Source organism: Cyanistes caeruleus, chromosome 6, assembly GCF_971803275.1.
Source record: "Cyanistes caeruleus chromosome 6, bCyaCae1.hap1.1, whole genome shotgun sequence".
NCBI classification, from domain to species: domain Eukaryota; kingdom Metazoa; phylum Chordata; class Aves; order Passeriformes; family Paridae; genus Cyanistes; species Cyanistes caeruleus.
This window is the reverse complement of record NC_141706.1, coordinates 51,294,646-51,317,270: the sequence shown is the minus strand read 5'-3', so window position 1 is coordinate 51,317,270 and position 22,625 is coordinate 51,294,646. Positions and strand designations below refer to the sequence as shown.

Below are 22,625 nucleotides of genomic sequence, written 5' to 3'. Positions count from 1 at the left end.
TGCCAGGTCCCCAGAGAAGCCATGCTTTGCTCTACTGCTGTACCATGTCATTTTCCATTTGCCTTCCCCACTTTTCCTTAGATTTCCTGTCACACAAGAATGCCTTCTACTAGCATCTGTGAATTGCCACAACAGAGTTATGAGTTGTGAACTGTTTCCAAATAGAGTGGTTCTGGTACAGTTTTAGGTGGGGGAACTTATGTACGTGAGTTGGTTATCTGGGTGTAATGTCTGCTTTTTATGGTAAATGTCCCTGCAGTTCCCTGAAGTTTTCTATAACCCATAGCCTTACTCAGTGTTTTAAAACGTTTAATTCTAAGTAGCAAGACTTTCATACATTTTATAATATCACAATATGAACTTTTTTCATCATTGAAATGCCTTTTTTTCAGATTACATATTTCAGTCTCTGGTATTATAATAAGCAGAATCAACGCAGATGGGTAGATTTGGACAAGCCTCTGAAAAAGCAGCTGGACAAATATGCCTTGGAGCCAACTGTGTATTTTGGAGTAGTGTTCTATGTGCCTACTGTTTCTCAGCTTCAGCAGGAGATTACCAGGTAAATCTCTTAGTATAAACTTCTACGTGTTTATGAATTTGCTCTCAGCATTCTGAAATGTGTAGTCTATTTAAAAGTTGTCTGCTTTCCACTCCCCTGACTTTATAGAAATGAAAACTATTTTAGGCAGAATTTATGTTCAAACTATATGCTAATTTATCTTTGGAATAATTAAAATATGTGATAAACTAAGCAAGCAACTAACTTTTTGTGATCTCAGGAATCTGCTCAAACCTGTTTTAAGTAGCAGGCATACCTGCATGGTCAGACCTTTAATTGTTTTAGTCCCTTCATGTTTGACTTTTTAATTTGGTTGTTTGTTGGTTTTTTTGTTTGTTTTGAAGATGCATATGTTGCTTTCATGGGCATCTATCCCATGGATAAAGTGCTGGACAAAGCACTTGCAGATTTTTTTATTAAGCTATGCTTAATAAATATGCTTTCTTTGTTTTGCTTTCAGTACTTTCTGTTCTTTTAGTACAGTACATTGGCAAGCTACAGACTAGACTTCAGAGTGTGATTTTTTTTTTGTGTATCATTGAGCCATAAATATGGATGTTAGTTCTGGTATTATGTGTACGTTTCTACTGTGAAATTGGAGAACATCTTGTAATTGTTGCTGACTGCAGTGGGGAAGAAAACTTGAGCATGTATACTAGCCAGTTATTCCCATGGACCTGTACATTGGCTTTTAATGGCTTGATGGGTATAGTTCTGATTTAATGATTATTTTTAGTTGGCAATTGAGTACAAAACCTATACCTGGATTACAAACACATTATTTCAAAAATATTTGTTCGTATTAAATAACCCATTTAAGCTAAAAACTTTAAGTTGGCCCTTCTTTGGGTGGGGAGTTGAAGCAGATGATAAGAGGTGCTTTTCATCTTAATTTATTCTGTGTTTACATGAAACTGTCTCTGTTCCTATAATACCCTGCCAGACACCTTTCCTGCTGATTGTGATATGAAAGCTTTTTAGGGTCACCAGGTGTACCAAGTCACCTGTTGGTGCAGACACTCACTGGTGCTGTTGTGTACTGCTCAATGTTTGGCAGCTTTAGTTTTTGTGTTTATGGGAAATTTCTGAAAGATTTTTTTTTACTAAAATTTTGTGCCATTTCTTGGCAATTTTAGTGGCTTAAAAATCTCTGGTTCAGATTCTGTGTTGGTGTACTAGAATACATTAGAGTAAGATAAATACTGTGGTGTTGCATTGGAAAGCTAAATTACCTCAAAAACCTTAAATAGTCTTCTCTGGCATTTGTTAAAGAATGTGGTGTTTATGCTGTAGCTTTAAGAAAAAATTGGCAGTGGCTGCCTGGTAGAAAGCAGGAATTTATGTGCCAGCTTTATGCTTGTGTCCTAGAGGATGGTACTTCGATAGTAAGAGTCTGGGTTAGTTTCAGAAATGTATGGTTTTTTTCATGCCTGTTTGATATAAGTGAGATTGAGCATGTTCAAGCAAATTAAATGTTTAATGCACACCAGGAAGTGGAAGTGCTATAGATTAAAAGAGACATGCTCTGTTGAGGTAATGTTAAGATTCTTTATCTATATGTTTACTTTTAATAGTAATTCTGTGGAAAGTGCTTACCTTCTGCTTCTTGACTGGGAAGACTCATTCCCAAAATGCCTTGGACTTTTTCTTTTCTGTTTTTTTAAGGCCTGGGTCTACTCCCAGTTGTTCTTGTGTGTGTTGTATAGGGATGTTATGTACTGTCATATGATATACTGTGTTTTTGTAGTAGGATCTCCAAGAGTCTAAACAATATTTATAAATTATCGCTGTATTTAAAAGGGCAGTAAACAGTGAGGGAAGAGAGCTGTCCATTAACATGAATAAAATTTATGTGGTGTTTACCTGACCTTTCTAATCACTGAATGAATTACAGCACGTACTTCTATGTTCTCACTATTAATACCTTACTTCACTAGAGTTTAACATACAATATAAGTAAGAACTTTTTAAAACTAGACTTACAGAAGACAAATGTCCTCCTTGGCCAAGTCTGTATAGCTGTAATGGCAATTTTGGGGTGTTTTGGGCTCCAGATAGAAAATTCTATGGGAGGCTGAAAGGGGCAGAAAAATTCAGGCAAATAGTGTCTCAGACTGAAAATCACTACTGGGATTGTGAGAATGTGAATTGTTAGATCTATTGGAAGAGAATGCAGCAACCCAACAGCAGTTTACTGAACGTTGCAAATGGACAATAACAACAATTTTAAGGAAGGAAGAGGGGGGGAAATAAAAGAGGGTTTGGTAGTAGAAATTGTGGAGGTTCTTTAAGATCACTGATTCTAGAATGTGTGAAAGGGAGGCAGGAGTTTTAAAAGGCCTTGAGATAGTGGGTCCAAATGATGAGGAGGACAAACTGGGGAATGTAGGGAGGAAGAGGAAATGGAGGCATAGTCTTCTGTTATCTCTTAAAATTAAGAAGCCCATGTTAGCTTTTTCTTTTCTTTTTGCCTCCTGTAGGTATCAGTATTACTTGCAATTAAAGAAAGATATCTTGGAGGGCAGCATTCCTTGCACACTGGAACAAGCAATACATCTGGCTGGTTTGGCAGTTCAGGGTAAGTAAGAAATTGTGCCAACTAGCTAATGTTGCCTTAGAAACTTTGGTGATATATTTTCTATTGCCTGTTTTCTATTTGTCACTCAAGAGACCAAATTCAATAAGTTATGAAAGGTCTTGCTCCTTAGGACTTTGTCATACGGGCTGATGAGAGGAACAATTGGATCAGTGGCGCTGAGCTTGCTTCTGTGCAGTCCTCAAAGATGTACCTGGGCATCTAACATGTAGTTTCAGGAGCTGGATTTGAGTTATTTGAACATTGGAGTTCCTTTGGGGGGAAAGGCTTCAGTTGTTGCTGTATATCAACAGGCCCTTCCTCTCTTTCTCTTAATGAATAATCTTTTTTCTCATGTATCTTCATAAATAAGCCTCTTTGAATGTACTTGTATTTCCACTTTTTATCCAAAATTTCCTATCATATAAGATTATTTCAAGTTAGTGTGCAAGACTGTTAACAGTTCTTGTGTTAGAATCGCTCCTGAAAATACTGTTCTGTGATATCTATATGAAAAAGGCAGCTTTATTTTTCCTAGTTAGGGTCAGATGGAGTATATACCAGTCCTGAGCCTATCTGCATTGATTATGTTTGGTGTTCCTAGCAACATGCTTGTGTGGTATTAAGTCTCTCAAAAGTTTGTAATGGCAACAGCTGTGTTTAGTGTGTTTGTATATTGTTTGTATATCATTCACAGTGAATGCCACTTCAAAACATCGAACAGCAATTGTAAAACTGCCAAAATTGAACAGCACCTAAAATCACTGGCAGTATGTACAACCAAAGATTAGATGTTAGTTATATGCGTTGGTTGTATCACATTAAAGATGATGATTATGTTATTTTGAAAATGTGGTTACCAGTGGAGTAGGATAAATTGTATTAGTGCCTTGTTTATATAACAGTGAATCTGTTTAATCCAAGCTAGGTTTTAATGGTCTTTTACTGAAAAAATCTTGCTGTGCTACTTCCATGTATTTGGACAGTGTAAATGTCTCTCTGCTCACTGAGTTGTTTATAGAAATCTTTTAATATAACCCTCTTTCCAGATGGAAAATATTCATCCTTTTAGCTTTTACCTTCCTTTTTGTATTCTTGTGTAACAGATTAACTGTATTGATAACACAGTGAAAAAAAGAACTAAAAAAAAAAAAGCACAGGTTTTAAATTAGTGTTCTCCAATGACTGAAGTAATTTGTACCAGGTAGGTTAGTAATTTTAGCTGGTGAATGAACAGAAGCAGTGCTTGCTGTTTCAAGTCAACTGGTTTCAAGAATGATCTGCATTTAAAATCAGTACAATAGGTTAATTCTAAACACTGCTTTATCTCAAGAGCTGTAATGGTGTAATGTGTCAAAGGTGCTCCTCTTTAAGATAGATAACTTCCATTATAAGTGTTTTATCATTTCGTCTTCTCAATCCACAAGGAGTGTTACCAATTTTTCTGAACAAGGTGAAAAGATGGGATTTTTTTACTTTTTCTCTCTATAAATATAATTGATTAGTTTGCTCTCTTGTTTTGCTTTCAGATTGTAGCTCAATAGGATGGAAGTTTGCTACTTGGATATCCTGCTGCAATTAATTGGGTTTTGAATAATTTTGTTAAAAGTGTTTGAATCCAATTTTTTTTTATTTTTCAGCGGATTTTGGAGACTATGATCGGTATGAATCTCAGGAGTTTCTACAAAGATTTGCTTTGTTTCCAGTGGTAAGTACTTTCTTTAAATTGATGCATTTAAATTATTAAGTTAGCAAATTTAAATCCTTCTTAAATTTGGTAAATGCAAATAATTTTTAGGAAGCTTTCACGATCCATCTATCTTACTGCTCCCTAGGCTGTCAAATTTAGTGAATTTTTTTCTTTGGGATTGGAGAGAGATATACATTATGGAGAAACAAAGATGTAGTAAGATCTTTTCAATTTTATTGTATATTACACTGAAAAGAAGGTTGAGGTACAGATGGGAAAGTGAGTAAAACCACTTCTAAGCAGTGTTTGTGCTTTTGGGGTTTATTTGTGCATATTACAGCATCTAAGCTCCAAGACTAGAATCAAGGATGGATCTGCATGTGTAAAGAAACTATAACCATTTGATTTTGTAGAATTTTTTTGTATATCATTCCACAAATGCTATTTTACCTTAAGGGTTGGCTACAAGAAGAAAAAATACTGGAAGAAGCAACACAGAAAGTTGCCTTGCTACATCAGAAGTACAGGTAACATGTCTAAAGCTCTTCAATGCTTTATTTAGTTTTCAGTAGCTTCTGTAGCTCAGAATGTTGTGAATCTTGAAATGCAGTTGGACTAATTTCACTTCCCATTTAAATGAGTTTTTTTTCTCTAGTACATCTGTATTAAAATTACAAGAGTTTTTGCTGAATTAAAATGAAAAGAATAACAGAATATTTAGGAAAATAAATTAAGAGGATTCAGCTTGAAAAGAATACAGGACATAATTAAAGAGTGAGACTTTACCTGTGTAATGTTTCTGACTTGTTCATGTGAAGTTCTGACCCTGTAAGGATGTTTCATGATAAACAACATTGGGAGGTATTAAGGGCAGGAGAAATGCAGAGACAGTAACTGTGCCTGAATGCTTATGATCTTAGGTAGAAGGAAGCTAAGTTTCAGTAGTCCAGGACAAAGAAAAGTAAAGTTGTCTTTATCAGTTCATTAGTGAAAAACGTTTGTGACTATGTGAGCAATACTGACTATTTTCCTCTATTATTTTAAGACAACGGTATGAAAATTGCAGTTTTACTTCTCTTTAAAATGTACCTGTAACAAGATTGCGTGGTTCAGGTTCAGCAAAGAAAACTTAATCTTCATGACATTAGGAAAGAGTGAAGAAATTGAGACATTTGTGATTGAAAAAGTATTGAGAGACATAACAATGAGCATGTCAGGATTTTTCAGGTAGAAATATGTCTATGAGGTAACTGAGCTATGTTGGTAGGTAGGTAAACACGAGCTTTGAAGCCCTATGATGCTACTGCAAGTCTGTGAGAAAATTCTTTGTCAGTTGGACTAATCATAAAGAATTCTGTCTTTACCTACAGATCTTGTCCTCATGTTTTCAAAGTATTACAGTAAAACAGTCAACATTTAGAAGATGAAACTGTGTTTTCTGAAATGTGAAATGCCAGACTTTGTATTTCTCCTATAGCAGTTTAGAGGATATTCATGTCTTGAACATGGGTGCCTCTGATAAAGTGAGGAAATGTGGAGCCAGTGCTGGATTTGATCAAGAATGTGATAACTGTATGACATTAGTAGAGATAGCAATTTTAACTGGTCTTTGTTGCCATTTACCCCCAAAGATGTCAGAGAGCAGGAAGTTATTATAATGAAAGTGTAAAGGCTGAACCAAATGTATCAGCCATTGGTGCACATAGAAACAGCATGATTTACTTGGGTTGCTTGGGTGTCCTGGGGATGCTCTTCAAGCTTTGACTTGGCTGTCGCTCAGAGTAAAACAAAGATGATTTTTTTCTTACTGGCAGTATTAGCTGATTGTTGTTTTATTTGTAGAGGCCTTACTCCTCCTGACGCAGAAATGTTATATATGCAAGAAGTAGAAAGAATGGAGGGCTATGGTGAAGAGACATATCCTGCAAAGGTAAATGGGGTTTTGGTCTTTGTCTAATTGCCCTTTTCTCCCTGTTTAGAGTGATTACTTCTTGCCAAAAGTAAATAAAACCTAAACGCCAAACCACCCAGAATTTTCTCCTCCAGAATTATAAAAACAGATGTTTCTTACGTTACTTTACTTTTTTTCTGTACTAGCATAATTTTTTCTGTATTTCTTACAGGACAGCCAAGGAAGTGACATATTCATTGGAGCATGTCTTGATGGTATCTTTGTGAAACATAAAAATGGTCGTCCTCCTGTTGTATTTAGGTTAGTATTGTTCTTTCATAAATTATCTTAGTGAACATTAACATTTTAAGTGTGTTCCTCACAAACAATAAGTGTATCTTAGATATGGCCTGAACATAGTCTCATAGTCATCATGCTACAGTGAATACTGAATCCAGTGGGAATTTCTCAATGTATTAACTTCAAAATGAATCTCTTTAGGACAGATTAATTTTAAGACATGAATATTTAATATACAGTTGCATTGTGAAACATTTATTGAATCAAAACTGAGCAATTCTCTACACATAGAGCATTTTAAATCCTGAGATTGTCATATCAATTCATATAGAAATATTCACTTGCGAAATTGTCCAGGAATTCCTTTCATATACTATAAATATATGTGGAGAGTTACATGATAACATTTGTTTTATTATTTTGGGTTCATACATTGTTTTAGTTTATTATTGAATGTTCTTATAAATTGTAGACAGAGCTCTAACATCTAAACACTTAAAAATCAGTTTTCACATGAAATGGCTTCCCACTGACTTTAAGAGGGATTGCTTGGGCATCTTTGGGCAGAATTCAGAATAAATTTTTAAAAAACATTTTGAGATTTTTTATAAAATGAGCCTCGGCAATTTAGTTTTTACTAAAGCAAGAAAGAGTTTATTCTTCATGAACTTTAATCTTCTAGAACTGAATTTTTAACTGAATATGAACAGAAATCTTGACATCCTATGATCCAACAGTTACTAGAACTTGACTACTGGTGAATTTCTGGGATTATAGAAAGTAGCCAACTATACTTCTTCCTGTTAGTATTTTTGTTTAATAGAGTTTAGAAATTCACTACTGTTAAATGTCCTTCAGAAAAATGTCTGTCTTTGCTGTGATAGTAGAGCTGATGCTGAGCTCTTTTTAATTGTCTGGGGTCATCAAAGTGCCCTGCTCTGCTTTCCTAGAGCATTAAACAGCAGCTGTACTTACCAAACACACAGGGAGAGGAATAAAGTTTTGTCCATGCATTTCACATAAATTCTCAAAGAATTGTGGATGCAGTGTCTGTAAACACAGGAAAAAGTTTGCACACTGGGAAACATCTGAAAGTATTTATATTCCAGTTTCAGGATCCAGTTTTCTGCTCTTTTGCTTGTTTGTTGTATGACTATGGAAAATTCCATCATGAATAACAATATCATGTTATTTGGGTGGCAATAAAGTGTAGACAAATGACCCATTAGTATAATTTACAAAGACTGGGTTATGCTTGAGATTGGTTCAGGTAATTTCATAGTTGTGCCTACAAAGGCTTATGAACCAAGGCCTTAAATTTGAGGGATTTTTGTTCTGCCTCAGAATGGAGACATTGATGTTTCTCTACCTCATATATATGAGGCAATAGCTATGGAAAATACTAACAGACACTGTGTAATGAAAATGGAAGTCATAAGAACACCTTTAGAGAGAGCCCTATATGCAGATCATGCTTTTTCCATGTGTTTGTGTACTGCAGAACAATCTTTTAATAAATCTATGATACACTAACATACTACTAAGGGTTCAAGCTAAATTTGCATTTAAAAATATGAATAAATATATTTTATGCAATCTAAATTTTTTTCATCTGTCAGTGTGCAAGAGTTCTAGAAAATATGCATAATAATGCCTTAAAGGCTTTGTTTATTGTAGGTTTAATTTTCTTCTCCTGGAATGTATGGCTTGCTTTCAAGCAGCTGGGACATTATAATTTATTGATGACTAAATTTGATTATTTTTTTAAAGAGCACTTGAAAGAATTTCAAATGGAAGACACGTAATAGTCTTACTCTACATGCTGTACGTCTTCCCAGGAGTTAGTCTCATATGTGTTTTCCTTTCAGTGGCCATTAATGGTATGGAAGTGATGGTCTACAACTTGTTCAGATAGATTAATGCACTTTTTCACAGAACCATAAAATGTTTTTTCATAGGATCGTAGACTTATAGCATATACTGTCTTGAGAGGGACCTATCAGAACTATTGAGTCCAAGTCCTGGCCCTGCAAAGGACACCCCGGGAGTCACACCATGTGCCTGAGAGCATTGTCCAAACACTTGTTGAACTCAGTCAGGCTTGGGGCTGTGACCACTGCCCTGGTGATCCTGTTCCAGTGCCCAACCACCCTCTGGGTGAAACACTTTTTCCCGATATCCAACCTAAACCTCGCCTGACTCAGTTCCAGGCCATTTCCTTGAATCCTGTCACTGGTCACGGGACAGAAGAGATCAGTGTCTGCCCCTCCTTGTCCCCTCATGAGGATGTTCTTTATCCACATTCTTGATGGTGCTTCTGGTTTGCAGCCGCATTTTTTGTGGTTCGAAAAATCAGAGCTTGTCCAGTCATATCCTGTCCCTTTTGTCTGCAGGTGGCATGATATTGCCAACATGTCCCACAATAAATCCTTTTTTGCATTAGAATTGGCAAACAAAGAAGAGACAATTCAGTTCCAAACTGTGAGTAAATTTTAATTTTTTTCACTAGGTCATCTGTAAATAAAAACAAATTAAAACTGATAATTTAACTCAAAGGTTAAAGCTTACTATCTATATATTTAGCAGCTTTGAACTGTATGAGTGAGTAAAATGTAGTAACATTGTCTTTAGCCAGCTTTCTATGGGAAGGCATTAAAAATTGGATGTTGAGTAGATTGAAGTGTTTGGTTTTGTGGTCATAAAGATTTCATCCATTCCAGTAAAATTTCTAGCATTTTTTTTGACTTGAATCAGTGGCAGATCAGAATCAGAATTAAAGATAAATATAGCCGTAGAGCTTTGCTGGAATGGACCGCAGCATTCCTCGCAGAATTAATTTTATTCAGCATCTACCACTTGCTTTTGTCAAAAGGCAGCTGTTGACAATCTTATGGCAATCTTGACTATAAATTGTGTTAGTATTACAGCTCATAAGTGTCTTGAGCAAAAGGCTTCTACTTTCAAATTTCAGAAGACTAAGAAAATTGTTAGGCTAGAGTGTATATTTGGGTCTGCAAAGTAGAGTTTTAGGGAAAACCCGGTGACATTAATGAAGTTACAGTAAAATGTAGTTGGTCAATGCTAATTTAATCTTAAAAATTTCAGTGGCTTGTGTGAAAGCAAGGGTATGAATATTTGACTTTATGCAAATGTTGGTTTGTTGTTTTTTTTTTTTTGGCAGGAAGATATGGAAACAGCAAAATATGTGTGGAGGATGTGTGTGGCTAGACACAAATTTTACAGACTAAATAAATGCAGCCTGTAAGTAGAATACAGTAGCAGAACTCTTGGTGCCCTTGCAGCTTCAATTGGGAAGTGAAATCTTGTACATCCTCTGTAAAGTCTTTACTGTCCTTTTTAGATGGTTGTAATTAATGACTTGGGCTCATTTTCTTAATCATTTTGAGAAAATACTTACCACCAGTTTTTAAAATACACCCTGCTTTATAACAGAGGACAATATTAAGTGCTGAAATCTTACCATAAGTAATAATGTTTGGCCTTCGTTTCTGAATCACAGTTCTGTGAGAGACTTCAGTTGTTTTGGGGTCTAATATTGCTAGTGCTTGTAAGCTCCTGGAAGCACCAGGGTTTGGCCTGTGTTTGGGTGAACTGCTCTCAAAGGACACTAGAGGCTTTAAAAGGACGGGCAGTGTATGTGAAGCACTCCTGAAATGTGCTGGATTGACAGCTAAGAGGTATGTGGTTCTTCAGATATCCATGGAATCTGTATAGCTCAAGTAGCACCAGTGCAAAGTAAATTTAATACAATTCATCAAATTAAATTTAAATGGGCTGGTCTCCAACTTGTAAATCAATGGCTGGAGTTTGAGGTACTTTACTGGAACAGCTTTCCTTCAGTTAAGTTTCTTCAGCCAAAGAACAAAGAATTAGACACAGTGAATAATCTATCACTGGAAAAGCATGATGCCCATATGTTTAATTTCTCTTCATACATGGGAAGATAGATGTTTGATGTCTGCTGAGGCCAGTGGAAAGGTAACCAAGTGTTTTGTGCTACAGGGGACTCATAAGTGTGTTTAATGCTAGCTTATTTGAGAAGTAAGATAAATTTGAAATAGAGTAAACCTCATACCTCTAAGCTTGTAAACTTGTCTGTCTTTGGAGAGTGATAAGAAGCATTGGTAGAAGTAGTGCATTTATGGGAATTGAGCATATCTCTCTAAATAATATCAGATCTGTAGTTTTATTTAAGTGTCAGTCTCTAGGATTACTTCCTGTAATTGTTTCACCACAGCATGGTTTTACATGAGGTTAAGTCTTCAAAAAAACTTTACTGATTGTCTGTACTCTTAAGATTTCTTGTCATCTGGTCCTGCAGCTGAAAACCATCTTATGCATGCCTGTATCAACTTCAGCTTTTTTTTTTTTTTTCTAAATCTGTACATACCTTGTCTTTAGAGACTCCTTGGACTCTCCACCTGAGGAGGGCTCTCAGAAATCTTCCCTCATTCTTTCCCTTCCACGCTTTCCAATCCTTTCTCGTCCTTCACTTCCCAAAGGGTGAGCTTAAAAAGATCTTTCTCACTAAAAAAATAGCAGTTCCTGAATTTGTATCATACTGTCTTTTGACCTGTCTTGCTACGAGATGCAGAGCACGAGATGCAGTGTAGGGTGGGGGGAAAAAGGACCTTAAGACTTCTGAACTTTATGTCCTGGAGCCAATCCAACAAATTATGAAAATTCAACATATGTAACGTTAGTCCCCATACAGTTTTATGTCTGAACAGGAAACTAGTAGAACAGGATATTAACTGAGGTATTTTGATCTTGGGTTTTTGGTTTTTGCTTTGTGACGGTGCCTAATGCACAGAGCTTTTTGCTTTTGAGACTCTTGTGGAGGACTAACACAGGTCTGGCTCCTGGAAATGTAAATTGATTTTTAATTGAACTTGGAAGTGCTTTCTGATGTTTGAAATAGGTCTTGCTGTTGTTAAGAATAATTTCTTACCGTTAAATTTCTTCTGTAGACAAACTCAGCCTGTTACAGTGAATCCTGTTAGAAGACGATCTTCATCCAGGATGTCCATGGTAAGGAAAGCAAATAGATTTATGTTTGCATTTTTATGGAATTAATTTGACTTTGAATCTAATATTATTTCCCTTCAGTGAAATGAAATGAGCAGTGAAAGAGATGAGTTTAGTATGTGAGGAACTGTTTCTGACCTGTAGGATGAGCTGCTATGTAATATCTAAATAGTGGAATTAAAACAATAGCAGTGAAAAATATTTTAAACACATCTGTTTTCAGTTTGAACGCTGTCTCTAGGAGACTCTCCTAGCTGTCAGATGATGAGATACAGTCCCTGGGTTAGTGGAGTGTGATTTCAAGTTTTTTTCCCTGTTTTTTTAATTATCTTTTGTATGACCTCAAAGGAGAAACTTACATTGCAGATTTAGAGAAATGGTTTAAGACTAAGGCTTTGTATGTGTTTATTTGTAATATTATACACATTCTAATATATAATGCATATTATTACTATGTATAGTTTTATATATATTATGTATAATATTGTACATATATATACACACACACACATATATATAATGGTATATATTATGTATTAAAAAAACCTTCAATAATTATTTTTAAAATGAATAATCAGTTTTTAAGTAACAGTAAGATGTTTGCTTTCTTAGCCCAAGCCTCAGCCTTACATGATGCCTCCACCACCTCAGCTGCATTACAATGGTCATTATAGTGAACCATATGCATCTTCCCAAGGTAAGTTCATTAAATCCGTGGCCACACTACACAGTTTTAGAAGGTAAAAACTATAATTTGTAGTTACTTTAGCTATAGCTGAATAAATTAGTAGGTGAACATGGGGTAGGTTTGAACTAGAACAGTCACTGAAGTGCTTGATGCTCCTCAAGACACGTAGGTTAATGTGAATTACAGTCATGGAATCACAAAATTGTTTAGGTTGGAAAATACCTTTAGGATTATCAAGTCCAACCATCAATACTGTCAAGCACTGTCAAATGCATCACTTAAACCATGTCCCCAGGTGCCACATCTACATGTCTGTTAAATGCCTCCAGGGATGGTGACTCCACCACTTCCCTGGATAAGCCCACTCCGATGTTCATCATTCTTTCCAAGAAGAAATTTCCTAACTGCCAACCTAGACCTCCCTTGGTGCAACTTGAGGCCATTCCCTCTTGTCCTGCCTGGGAGGACACAAACACACCTCACTGCAACCTTCCTTCAGATAGTTGGAGAGAGGACTAAGGTTCTCCCTGAACCTCTTTTTCTCCAATGTAAACAACCCCAGTTTCCTCCACTGTTCCTCCTCCATATCCTCTCCTATGGGAGATGAGCAGTTCAAATTAGGGTAGCATGTACAGCAATTGCAGACTGAGGTGTCTTTTGTGAGTTTAGAGTATCACTTTTTTTGGTTCATGTATCAAACTGGTATGTTATGGCATTGTGAGATCCTTGTCAATGTTGGTCTTAATAGCTGCAAAGAGATTGCCCCAAGACAATTCACACAACTCAAATATTAAAAAAAAATTAAACCCAGAATGCAGGAAGAGAGGTATTTGTCTAAGTTTGCTAGACTACAAGGTGTTGAGGAATTCAAAGTCTAAAGAAGTTTGCAGGTTGTGGACTTAGTATATATTTGTTTGAAACAAAGAAAGAAAAAAACCCAAGCAAACCCTAACTAATGTTCTCACACAATATAGACCAAATCTTAGCAGTTTACAGCAGAGTCATGGCTGCTTACTCTCATTATTTTGATTGTTAGACTTTTTGTCTTTAATTAACAAAGTTGCTGCCCTGAAGGGCTGAATCTAATCTTTTGAAAAGTCTCCTCAAATTTTATAGGACCTTTCCAGACCTAAAAATCTGCTGGATAAATAGTACTCTAAAAAGCCAGCTCACTGGGAAGGGAATAAGCACATTTTCTATGAAAACAGTTACACAGGTCTGAATGAACTACAGGTGTTCAGCTACATTAAGAATGTAAGTGAATTCTTTGCAGTTAAGCATGGCAAATATTGCTAGGTACTTGCTGTAACAAGTGTCCTGTTTTTGAACATGTTTTTCATAAAACAATTTTTGACTGTCAGCAAATTCGTTGACATAAATGTGGCAATTATTTTGGCAAACCCGAACAGTTAAATCATGAAGACATTTACAGCAATGATTGAATTGTTCTCCTCTGGAAACTAGCAATTTGTACATCCAATGAAGTAGTAATTAAAATGATTAAATTTGTCTTGGATAAACTGTTAGATCATTTTATTTACACTGTAGGTATATATATGTGTGTGAATAATATATGGTGGTAGCTTAAACTGCCTCCAAAATTTCTGGAGAAAAATTAATTTGATTTTTTTTAGAGGTCTTATGGTACTATATATACATACATCCTGAAGGAGTAGAAGAGAGAAGAGCAAGGGTTTTTGTTTGCTTGTTATGAAGCTGTTTTTAGGTTTCTGGTGGTATTTTTTTTAATTGAGTTTTTTTTTTTTTCTTTCTTTTTTTGCTGTTCAAATTGATTACATTAGTGCAAATCCTAGTGTAGACACTCATTTTTTCAGCAGTGTGGTTTAAGACTGACATGGATTTTGTTTATCTTGGACTGAAACTTAAGAAACCTATCCTAAACAGAATGGTGTTTTCCCACGGGGATTTGCATGGCTGAAATAAATGTAATACTTTATTCTGGTGTATATACCTTGGGTATCAACAACAACAGAAAAGCTGGGATTTTGGTTGGGGTTTTTTTCCTTCCCATTTCAATACATAGCTAAGAATAACAGGTTTTGAAAATCTCAAACTTAGCTACATCTTAATAGAGGATAACTTTGTTTGATGTCCTGGCCATAAAGACTGTTCTTAAACTTTACTTTCAGATAACCTCTTTGTGAGCAATCAGAATGGATACTACTGTCACTCTCAGACTAGCTTGGATAGAACCCCTCATGACTACAGTGGTCGGATCCGCAATGGGAGTGTCTATAGTGCGCACAGCACAAACTCCTTGAACAATCCACAGCATTACTTGCAGCCATCCCCCATGTCCTCTAACCCGAGCATCACTGGAAGTGATGTCCTCAGAACTGATTATGTCCCATCACACAGACATAGTGCACTAATACCGCCTTCTTATCGTCCCACGCCAGACTATGAGACTGTGATGAGACAGCTCAACAGGGGCATGGCACACACAGACAGGCAGAGTCATTCAATGAGAAATCTTAACATCAGCAACTCATATGCTTACAGCAGGCCTGATGCCTTAGTTTACAGTCAGCCTGAAATTCGAGAGCACGCCCACTTTGCTGCCCCACAGTCTAACCATTATCCATTTAACCTGAACTACAGCTTCCATAGCCAATGCCCCTATCCCTATCCTGCTGAAAAGCGCCCAGTTGTTGGGGCAGTCAGTGTGCCTGAGTTGACAAATGTGCAGCTCCAGTCTCAGGATTACCCGGCTCCGAACATAATGAAGACTCAAGTCTATCGCCCACCTCCCCCATACCCGTACCCAAGACCTGCAAATAGTACTCCAGACCTTTCACGACACATCTACATCAGCAGCAGCAACCCAGATCTTATCACAAGGCGAGTGCACCATTCTGTCCAGACATTTCAGGAAGACAGCCTGCCTGTGGCACATTCTCTTCAGGAGGTCAGTGAACCTCTAACATCGGCACGCCATGCTCAGCTGCAGAAAAGGAACAGTATTGAAATAGCAGGCTTGACTCCCAGCTTTGAAGGAATAAGAATTAAAGAAAGGACCATGTCGGCTTCTGCAGCAGATGTGGCTCTTCCAAGAGTTATCTCAGAAGGGTCGCAGCCCAACATTCTGATGGAGAGAACGAAGCAAAAGGAAAGTGAGCAAGAAGAAAGTATGAACTGTGATCACAAGAAAACCCTTTCAGATGCCACTATGCTGATTCACAGTAGTGAGGAAGAAGAAGAATTTGAAGAAGAGAATAAGGCCAGTACAAGTCTTTCTCCTCTCCCTGAAGATCAAACCCGACTTTCATCTGTTATGGGAAGTTATTCTCATGATTCAGTACTAAACTACCCTTACAGCTCTGTTGCTTCATCTGCTGGCCCTTTGCACATTCTTGAGCCTAAATTACATATCACAGAGGCAGAAAAGAGAATGAAAGATATGAGCCCTGTTCATTTACTAGTAGAAAGCCAGGCACAGAGAAGAGGGGAAGGACTGCTTACTCCATCTATGTCAGAATCTGATCTTACAACATCAGGGAGATACAGAGTAAGGAAAGATTCAGTAAAGAAGAGACCCGTGTCCGATCTTTTGTCTGGGAAGAAGAATATTGTGGAAGGCCTTCCCCCTCTAGGTGTAAGTGGATACTATTTGTCTTGTTTCGGGTTGTCTGTAGCAGTTGATTGTTGTTTTTGTTTGAGGTGTGGAGTTCTTCTAATCAGCCTGAGATGCTTGTAAAATGTATGAATTAAAAGCTACCTTAAGCTTGACCTTTACATTTCTATGTTTCCCTGGTTAATTTTGCTTAGCTGTCTTTTATCCCCTTCTCTGCCATGTCTGAATTCTGTTTGCTTAGTCTACCCACACAAATCCAGCTGTACAGTCTCCATCTGAAAACCTAACCTGGCCAGAAACATTAGAAGGAGTGAATTTAAAAACAATTCTAGATCCCCATTCTGCCCTACTTCTTGTCTGAAGCAGAAGCAACTCTTTCCATTCATCTGTCTCATCTTCCTCTCACTGAAAAATGATATGTAGACAAAATGTTTACTTTTTAAAAAAATTGCCTGCTTCTTCTGACCTAAGAAGGAACCTGACACCTTAAGGAATAAATTCTTTCCTTGCATTCTCTTCTTTACTTCATGCCTTCCCTTTTTCATATCCTTTCCCTTTTGCCTTCTCTTCAAGCAGTTTTTATCTCACTGAAGGTATTTCTTGCTTGACATATCTCTTTCTCCTCCTCCAATCTTAGGACACCGTAAATAGTGAAAAACTGCAAGTTTCACCTTTCCCATAATTCCCACCTCACAGAAACACCAAGGTCTATGTGGACTGCACAATTCCACTGGCACTCTTCAGTGCCCACTTTGCTTTAAACTTTTGTTCAGTTTTATGTAGTTCGTGGCAGATTTCAGGTGCTAATGGTGGAAGACCATGTTTTATTATTTTGCCTTTTAAAATCAACTGATACCTGAGATAGTGTCCAATAGTTTTCTGCACAAATTGGACTGCAGGGAAGATGCTATACAACTTGTACTGCTATGTTAGCAGCAGATACTGCAAAAAAACTAACCTATGCAAAAGCTATGTATTGAAATAGTTACTACTCTCACAAGTTTTTGTCTGTCAGATGTGCTATATATGGAGCTGAATGAATGAAATCAACCTCTATCAGCTCAAATTCATTTTATAATTGTGTATGTTTTTCTACATCTTCTTTCTCCTGTTTTCTTAATGTGGATATAGGGGAAAAAAAGGGATACCTTCCTCCTTGTATTCACATTTAGATCGTTACTTAGTATTTATTCTCTACAAGGTACGTTTTCAGACAGTAGTGTGTCTAGCAAAATCATATCCTGCTTTTCCTTCTGACAGTTATGTAGTTTTGACATGTTCCCATCAACCTTCAAATTAAATTAATATTTAAACTTTTTCATTGGAAGTGTTTATAACGTAGTTTCTAGTTCAGAAACATGTAAGAGTGTTGTTGCATAAGACAGAAAATTACTTTCCTGTATTCATAATTGAGATGAATATCCTTGTTTCAAAGCTGGCCCCTACCAATGCTTGCACATTTTGCTTTTCAATGAACTTTTATTGTTATGTTTGTGTTCACTTTTAAAAGTAGTCTCATCCTCTTAGCTTTGTTTTCCTATTTCTTACCACCATTTAGCTTTTGAAAGCATTGATTATCATCAGGCAGCATATGCGCTCATATTTTCAGTGTATTTTTGTTAATAATTAAGCTAAGCAATGGCAGGAATGATGAAGTTTCCTCTTACCCTTTTTAAAAGAATAATTTGAATTTATTCTTTCATATAAATCCCCCTTTGATATTTTTCCTCAAATAATAGATGGTAATTCCGTAATTTAGATTCATGGCCTGGTCCAGGACTCAAATCTGTCTGCAGTTCTGTATTTGTGTTTTGTGTGTAAACTTTGTTGCAAACTTAGTAAAACACTTAACTATATCCACGTATCTTAAAGTCATTGCCTGACTGTAGGGAAGAAAAGTGCCTGCAAACTAAATAGTCTAGTAAGGAATAATTTTTATGTATTTTTGGGTTTGGGAAGTGATCCCAGGTCTGTTCAAGAATGTTAATTATCCAAAGTTGCAGCTCACACTCTCAGTCATGAGCTTTGTAGAGAACAGTATTTGTCATTCTCATGCAGTTTCATTAACCTGTTTGGAATGAAGACAGACTTGTGTTGTGTCCTTGTAGGAATGTAGTCCCACCACCCTAATCTCTCAGTGCTTATCAAAGAAAAAGGTCAGAGCTGTTCACAGAAGGGGCCAGAGAAGTATCTTTTGCTTAGCTGAACTCATCTGGTTTCTGCTTTATAACTGCATCAGATATTTAAGAATATTTACAAGTTTTAGCTTTTCTTTTGCAGGGTATGAAAAAGAATAAAAACGATGCAAAAAAAATGGGGCCTCTGAAGCTAGCAGCCCTAAATGGACTGGCATTGACGAGAATGCCTATGCCAGATGAGGGGAAGGAAGAATCAACAAGAGCAACAAATGATGAACGAGTATGTTGAAGTTTTTTAATGCTTGATTTACACTAGCAATTTTTCAAAATTACATGATTATCAATGGTACATTTTATTGACTGTAAAATGCTTCATATTAAGGCAACTCAAATGCTGAGAATAGAAACAAAATAAAAAGATTCCTGATTGAAAAGTTATTCCTAGAAGTATTGGGCAACTCAGATTTTTCTTCAAGATGACAGCCATTCAGTTGCAGCTTCCCCATGAACATACAGGAAGCAAATTAACTAGTACTGATACATTTTTGTGTAACTCATCCTGTTTGCTTTCTTAATTTTGGGTTTTCCAGAGTGAAAAAGTGTGAAGCTTAAAATTCTGAGTGTGAGGTTGATTTTATTTGCAATTATTAGTAATTCATATGGTGTTCAAAGTAAGTTCTGCAGTTATATTGTATCCCTAGAATACAACTTGTGCAGATTGTATGTATCTTTTTTCTTCAGGTAGAGCCCATAAAATGTAGATGGAACTTGTTTGATCTGCTGAAATTTTAAACTCAGTAAAAGATGTCAGATCAATGAGAGGACATCAGATTCTAGAATTTGAGGATCATTCTTTGAGAAATATAAGGCTCCATCAGCTTGTGTCAGGATAAAAAACATCAGTAAATCTGCTTCAGCCTGTCTCATGTATCATTAAAGAAGTGCAGGAAAGTGAAATACAATATTCAAGCTGTGATGGGCTATGAAGAACAGTGCTGCCATCACACATCTGACCAGGTAGCAGCTAGATGCACCAAATTCTACAGTGATTATTTCCCATTCTGCAGCCAGTGGTCTCTATAGAATCCAATTCTGAGCATCCTCAGTGGCCAGTCCTCTCTAGCTCAATTTTTTTCTAGTCACTAGGGATCTAATCTAGGGATTAGAACATGAAGGAATAGTCCTGCTCTCACCAGCTGCACTTTAAATGAACAGACCAAGAAAATTAATTGCAAATCACTCAGTAAAAATTGTGTTAAACTACATATACATAGCTTAAGATGCTAAGGGACAAAATTGTGTTACTGAGATACAGATTTAGTACCTGTGTTGGTTATTTCCTCTTACCTAGAGCTATCACCTCTCTCTGGGTTGATCTTTACTGGATTCAGCTGTGTTGGTGTTCAGCTAGCTCTGCCCAAAGCATTGTGGCAAGGAAGAAACCATAAAGTCATGACAAAGTCATGTCACTACACTTTGTCTTCAGGGAGTCACATAGAGGTAGAATGAATACCATGAAATGGGAGTAATTCCTAAAACAGTTGAGAATAGGCAATGCAAAGTAGACATGTGACATAAAAGGAAGTCCAGAGTGCAGGTATTTCAGAAGATAAGTTTAGTGTTGATTCAGTGCCTGTTTCATTGCTCAGCTTCATGTTATTATCAGTTGAAATATGTGAATTTATCCTAAAGATAATGAAGGAGTTTGTACAGTTGATTTATTGTTGTGCAAATTGCATATGATGGGAGTTTACACCTTCCTCTGCAACTTTTGGCATACTTACTTGATATAAGACACTTCTATGACCTGATACCACAGAGCAGTTGCTGTAAGAATCTGGGGACATGTGACATAGATGAAATTTTCTGGCTGAAATCTTACATATTATTCCTCCTTATTGTTGGCAAGGAGATATGGACATTCCAGAAGTGTCTTATGATTTAAAAGCAACTTGGTTTCAAAAGAATAAAGGGGAGGAGGGAGCAGTTTATTAAATAAAAAAGATTGAATTATATTATTAGAAAAAATTCTGGGTTTTTACTTTAACTGCAGCAAATTTCTAAGGCAGCTTTCCTGCTGTAAGCAAAATTTAGTTTTTCTCCACCCAAACAGCTAAGTTTGTGGGGTTTTTTATATTATAAGGTTAATGGAGACCTTTCAAATTATGTCATCTAGCTGCTATATTAAATAGGTGGATCAAAGGTATTTGAAGAAGTATGCAGTATGGCATAACTGTCTGGTTGGACAATTTTTTTCTCCCCAGCTGGGCTGTCTTTACAGAAACTATGAAGTAATTTCTCCTTTACCAGCAGTATCCACGTAAGTCTTTGTGACCTAGTGAAGGCTGCTTAGTTTTCACTTGAGCAAAATTCCTGCTGGTTAGGGTTGCCTCTAATTTATTCTGGTATGTTTGTGGAAACATTAATAGCTGGAAAAGCATTGAAGAAGTATGTAGGAGAAGAAAGTAAGTGTGTTTTATCTTTCATGAACTCTCTGTTTAAAAATAGACTCACCTCAGGATGTGACTCTGTATGGTTGTCTGTGTTCTGCCTTGCAGTGTAGAATTCTGGAGCAGCGGCTGGAGCAGGGGATGGTGTTCACTGAATACGAGCGCATTCAGAAGAAAAGGCTGATAGATGGCGAGTGCTCAATTGCTCGGCTGCCTGAAAATGCTGAGAGAAACCGGTTCCAGGACGTCCTTCCTTATGATGATACCAGGGTAGAGCTGGTCCCAACCAAAGAAAATAACACGGGTTACATCAATGCATCTCATATCAAGGTGAGCGAAATACTCTTGGAGAAAAATTTCACAGTTCATGTGGTAACTAAAAATGCATGTGGCCATCAGTTTTGGTTTGGTAAAATGAGTGACAATACATCCATCTCTCTCTCTCTTTCTTTTCTTCTCCAGAGGTTTCTCTGGGGAAAGCAGGAACCTGTTTTCCTAATCATCTAGAATAATGGAAGGTTAATTATTGGAGGGATCTTCTGCATTTTGCTTCTGTGTTGATTTGAGCTACTGTCTCCTTTCTGTGTTCCCTCTCTGGGGATTGCCGCTAACAGATGGCATGTCCATTCTTCCCAGAGCTAAGGAGGCAAATATGTTTAAAACAAATTGGAATCTTCTGCAATGACTATGATATTTTTCAGCTGCATTGACAATCATGGTTTTTTCTTTTTCTGTACTCTCAGACTGTATACATAGTGAGCAGTAAGCTAGCTCCTAGCTTAAGCTTTTTTGGATGGTTAGAGGAACTTCCAGAGCTAGGGGGAAATGGGCTTTTTCAAAATGTTCAGGTGCCCTTTTTCCTCATCCTTAACTCTTTAAGTTCAGTTTAAAAGAATTAGAAGTGTGACTTCAGGAACCTGGGAGGAAGTTCATTCATTTTTCATTACATTTATCTGCACTAAATGCAGCCACAGTTGGCTTCATGCTTTTTCTGAAAAGAGTTGAAATTGTCAAAGTAGCACTTGTAGTTGCGTTGCTGTCTTTTTTTAATAAATCTGTTTGTATGTTGACATAGCATCATGGTTTCTCTTCTTCATTCACAGATGTTGATCCTTCTCAAGCAAGATAATATTTTTGCAGGAAATAACAACTAGTACTGTAATAATATTTAAAGCACCAGTGTATGGAAGCTTCTCTAAACCAGAATTTGCTAAAATACCTTAAATTCACAAAAGAGAAATACAATTTAGTTTTCTCAATTTTACATGATGCTTTTGGTATAAAATACATATATTTAGCTATGTACTTACAAAACTGTGTCCCTTCTGCATCTAAAGTGACAAGATGCAGCTAAAAAATGGGGCAGATATAGTTCACAATGGGCTCCTACTTCTGTGGAGTTGCAGTTCTTTTTCATTTTGTGCATCTTCAAATGGCTAATGTTAGAACTGGGGAGAGGGTTTTCAGTAATTACTAATCTAATGTCTTTCTTTTTACAGATCTCTGTTGGTGGCATAGAGTGGGATTACATTGCCACGCAGGGCCCTTTGCAAAACACATGTCAGGATTTCTGGCAGATGATCTGGGAGCAAGGGATTGCAATCATAGCTATGGTGACGGCAGAGGAAGTGAGTATAAATTTAGGTTTCTCCCAGAAATTCTGCAATGATTTTTTTTTAAAATAACC

General features: G+C 36.7%; 1 protein-coding gene across 5 annotated transcripts in view; it reads left to right on the top strand.

Annotated features, from left to right (window-relative positions):
* The window catches only part of PTPN21 (protein tyrosine phosphatase non-receptor type 21), a 45,172-nt gene that overhangs the window by 14,051 nt on the left and 8,496 nt on the right, over positions 1 to 22,625 (top strand). For 3 of the 5 annotated variants that reach the window (XM_023927730.2, XM_086894209.1, XM_086894208.1), the window contains exons 3-16: positions 393 to 562; positions 3,043 to 3,140; positions 4,778 to 4,845; positions 5,284 to 5,354; positions 6,670 to 6,757; positions 6,951 to 7,039; positions 9,412 to 9,499; positions 10,200 to 10,279; positions 12,010 to 12,070; positions 12,680 to 12,764; positions 14,906 to 16,371; positions 18,631 to 18,768; positions 21,047 to 21,268; positions 22,438 to 22,566. In XM_023927730.2, the coding sequence (XP_023783498.1) occupies positions 393 to 562; positions 3,043 to 3,140; positions 4,778 to 4,845; positions 5,284 to 5,354; positions 6,670 to 6,757; positions 6,951 to 7,039; positions 9,412 to 9,499; positions 10,200 to 10,279; positions 12,010 to 12,070; positions 12,680 to 12,764; positions 14,906 to 16,371; positions 18,631 to 18,768; positions 21,047 to 21,268; positions 22,438 to 22,566 (2,853 nt within the window). Of the gene's footprint in view, positions 1 to 392; positions 563 to 3,042; positions 3,141 to 4,777; positions 4,846 to 5,283; positions 5,355 to 6,669; positions 6,758 to 6,950; positions 7,040 to 9,411; positions 9,500 to 10,199; positions 10,280 to 11,440; positions 11,543 to 12,009; positions 12,071 to 12,679; positions 12,765 to 14,905; positions 16,372 to 18,630; positions 18,769 to 21,046; positions 21,269 to 22,437; positions 22,567 to 22,625 lie in introns of all 5 variants that reach the window. The other 2 variants (XM_023927729.2, XM_086894206.1) reach the window with 1 other exon arrangement.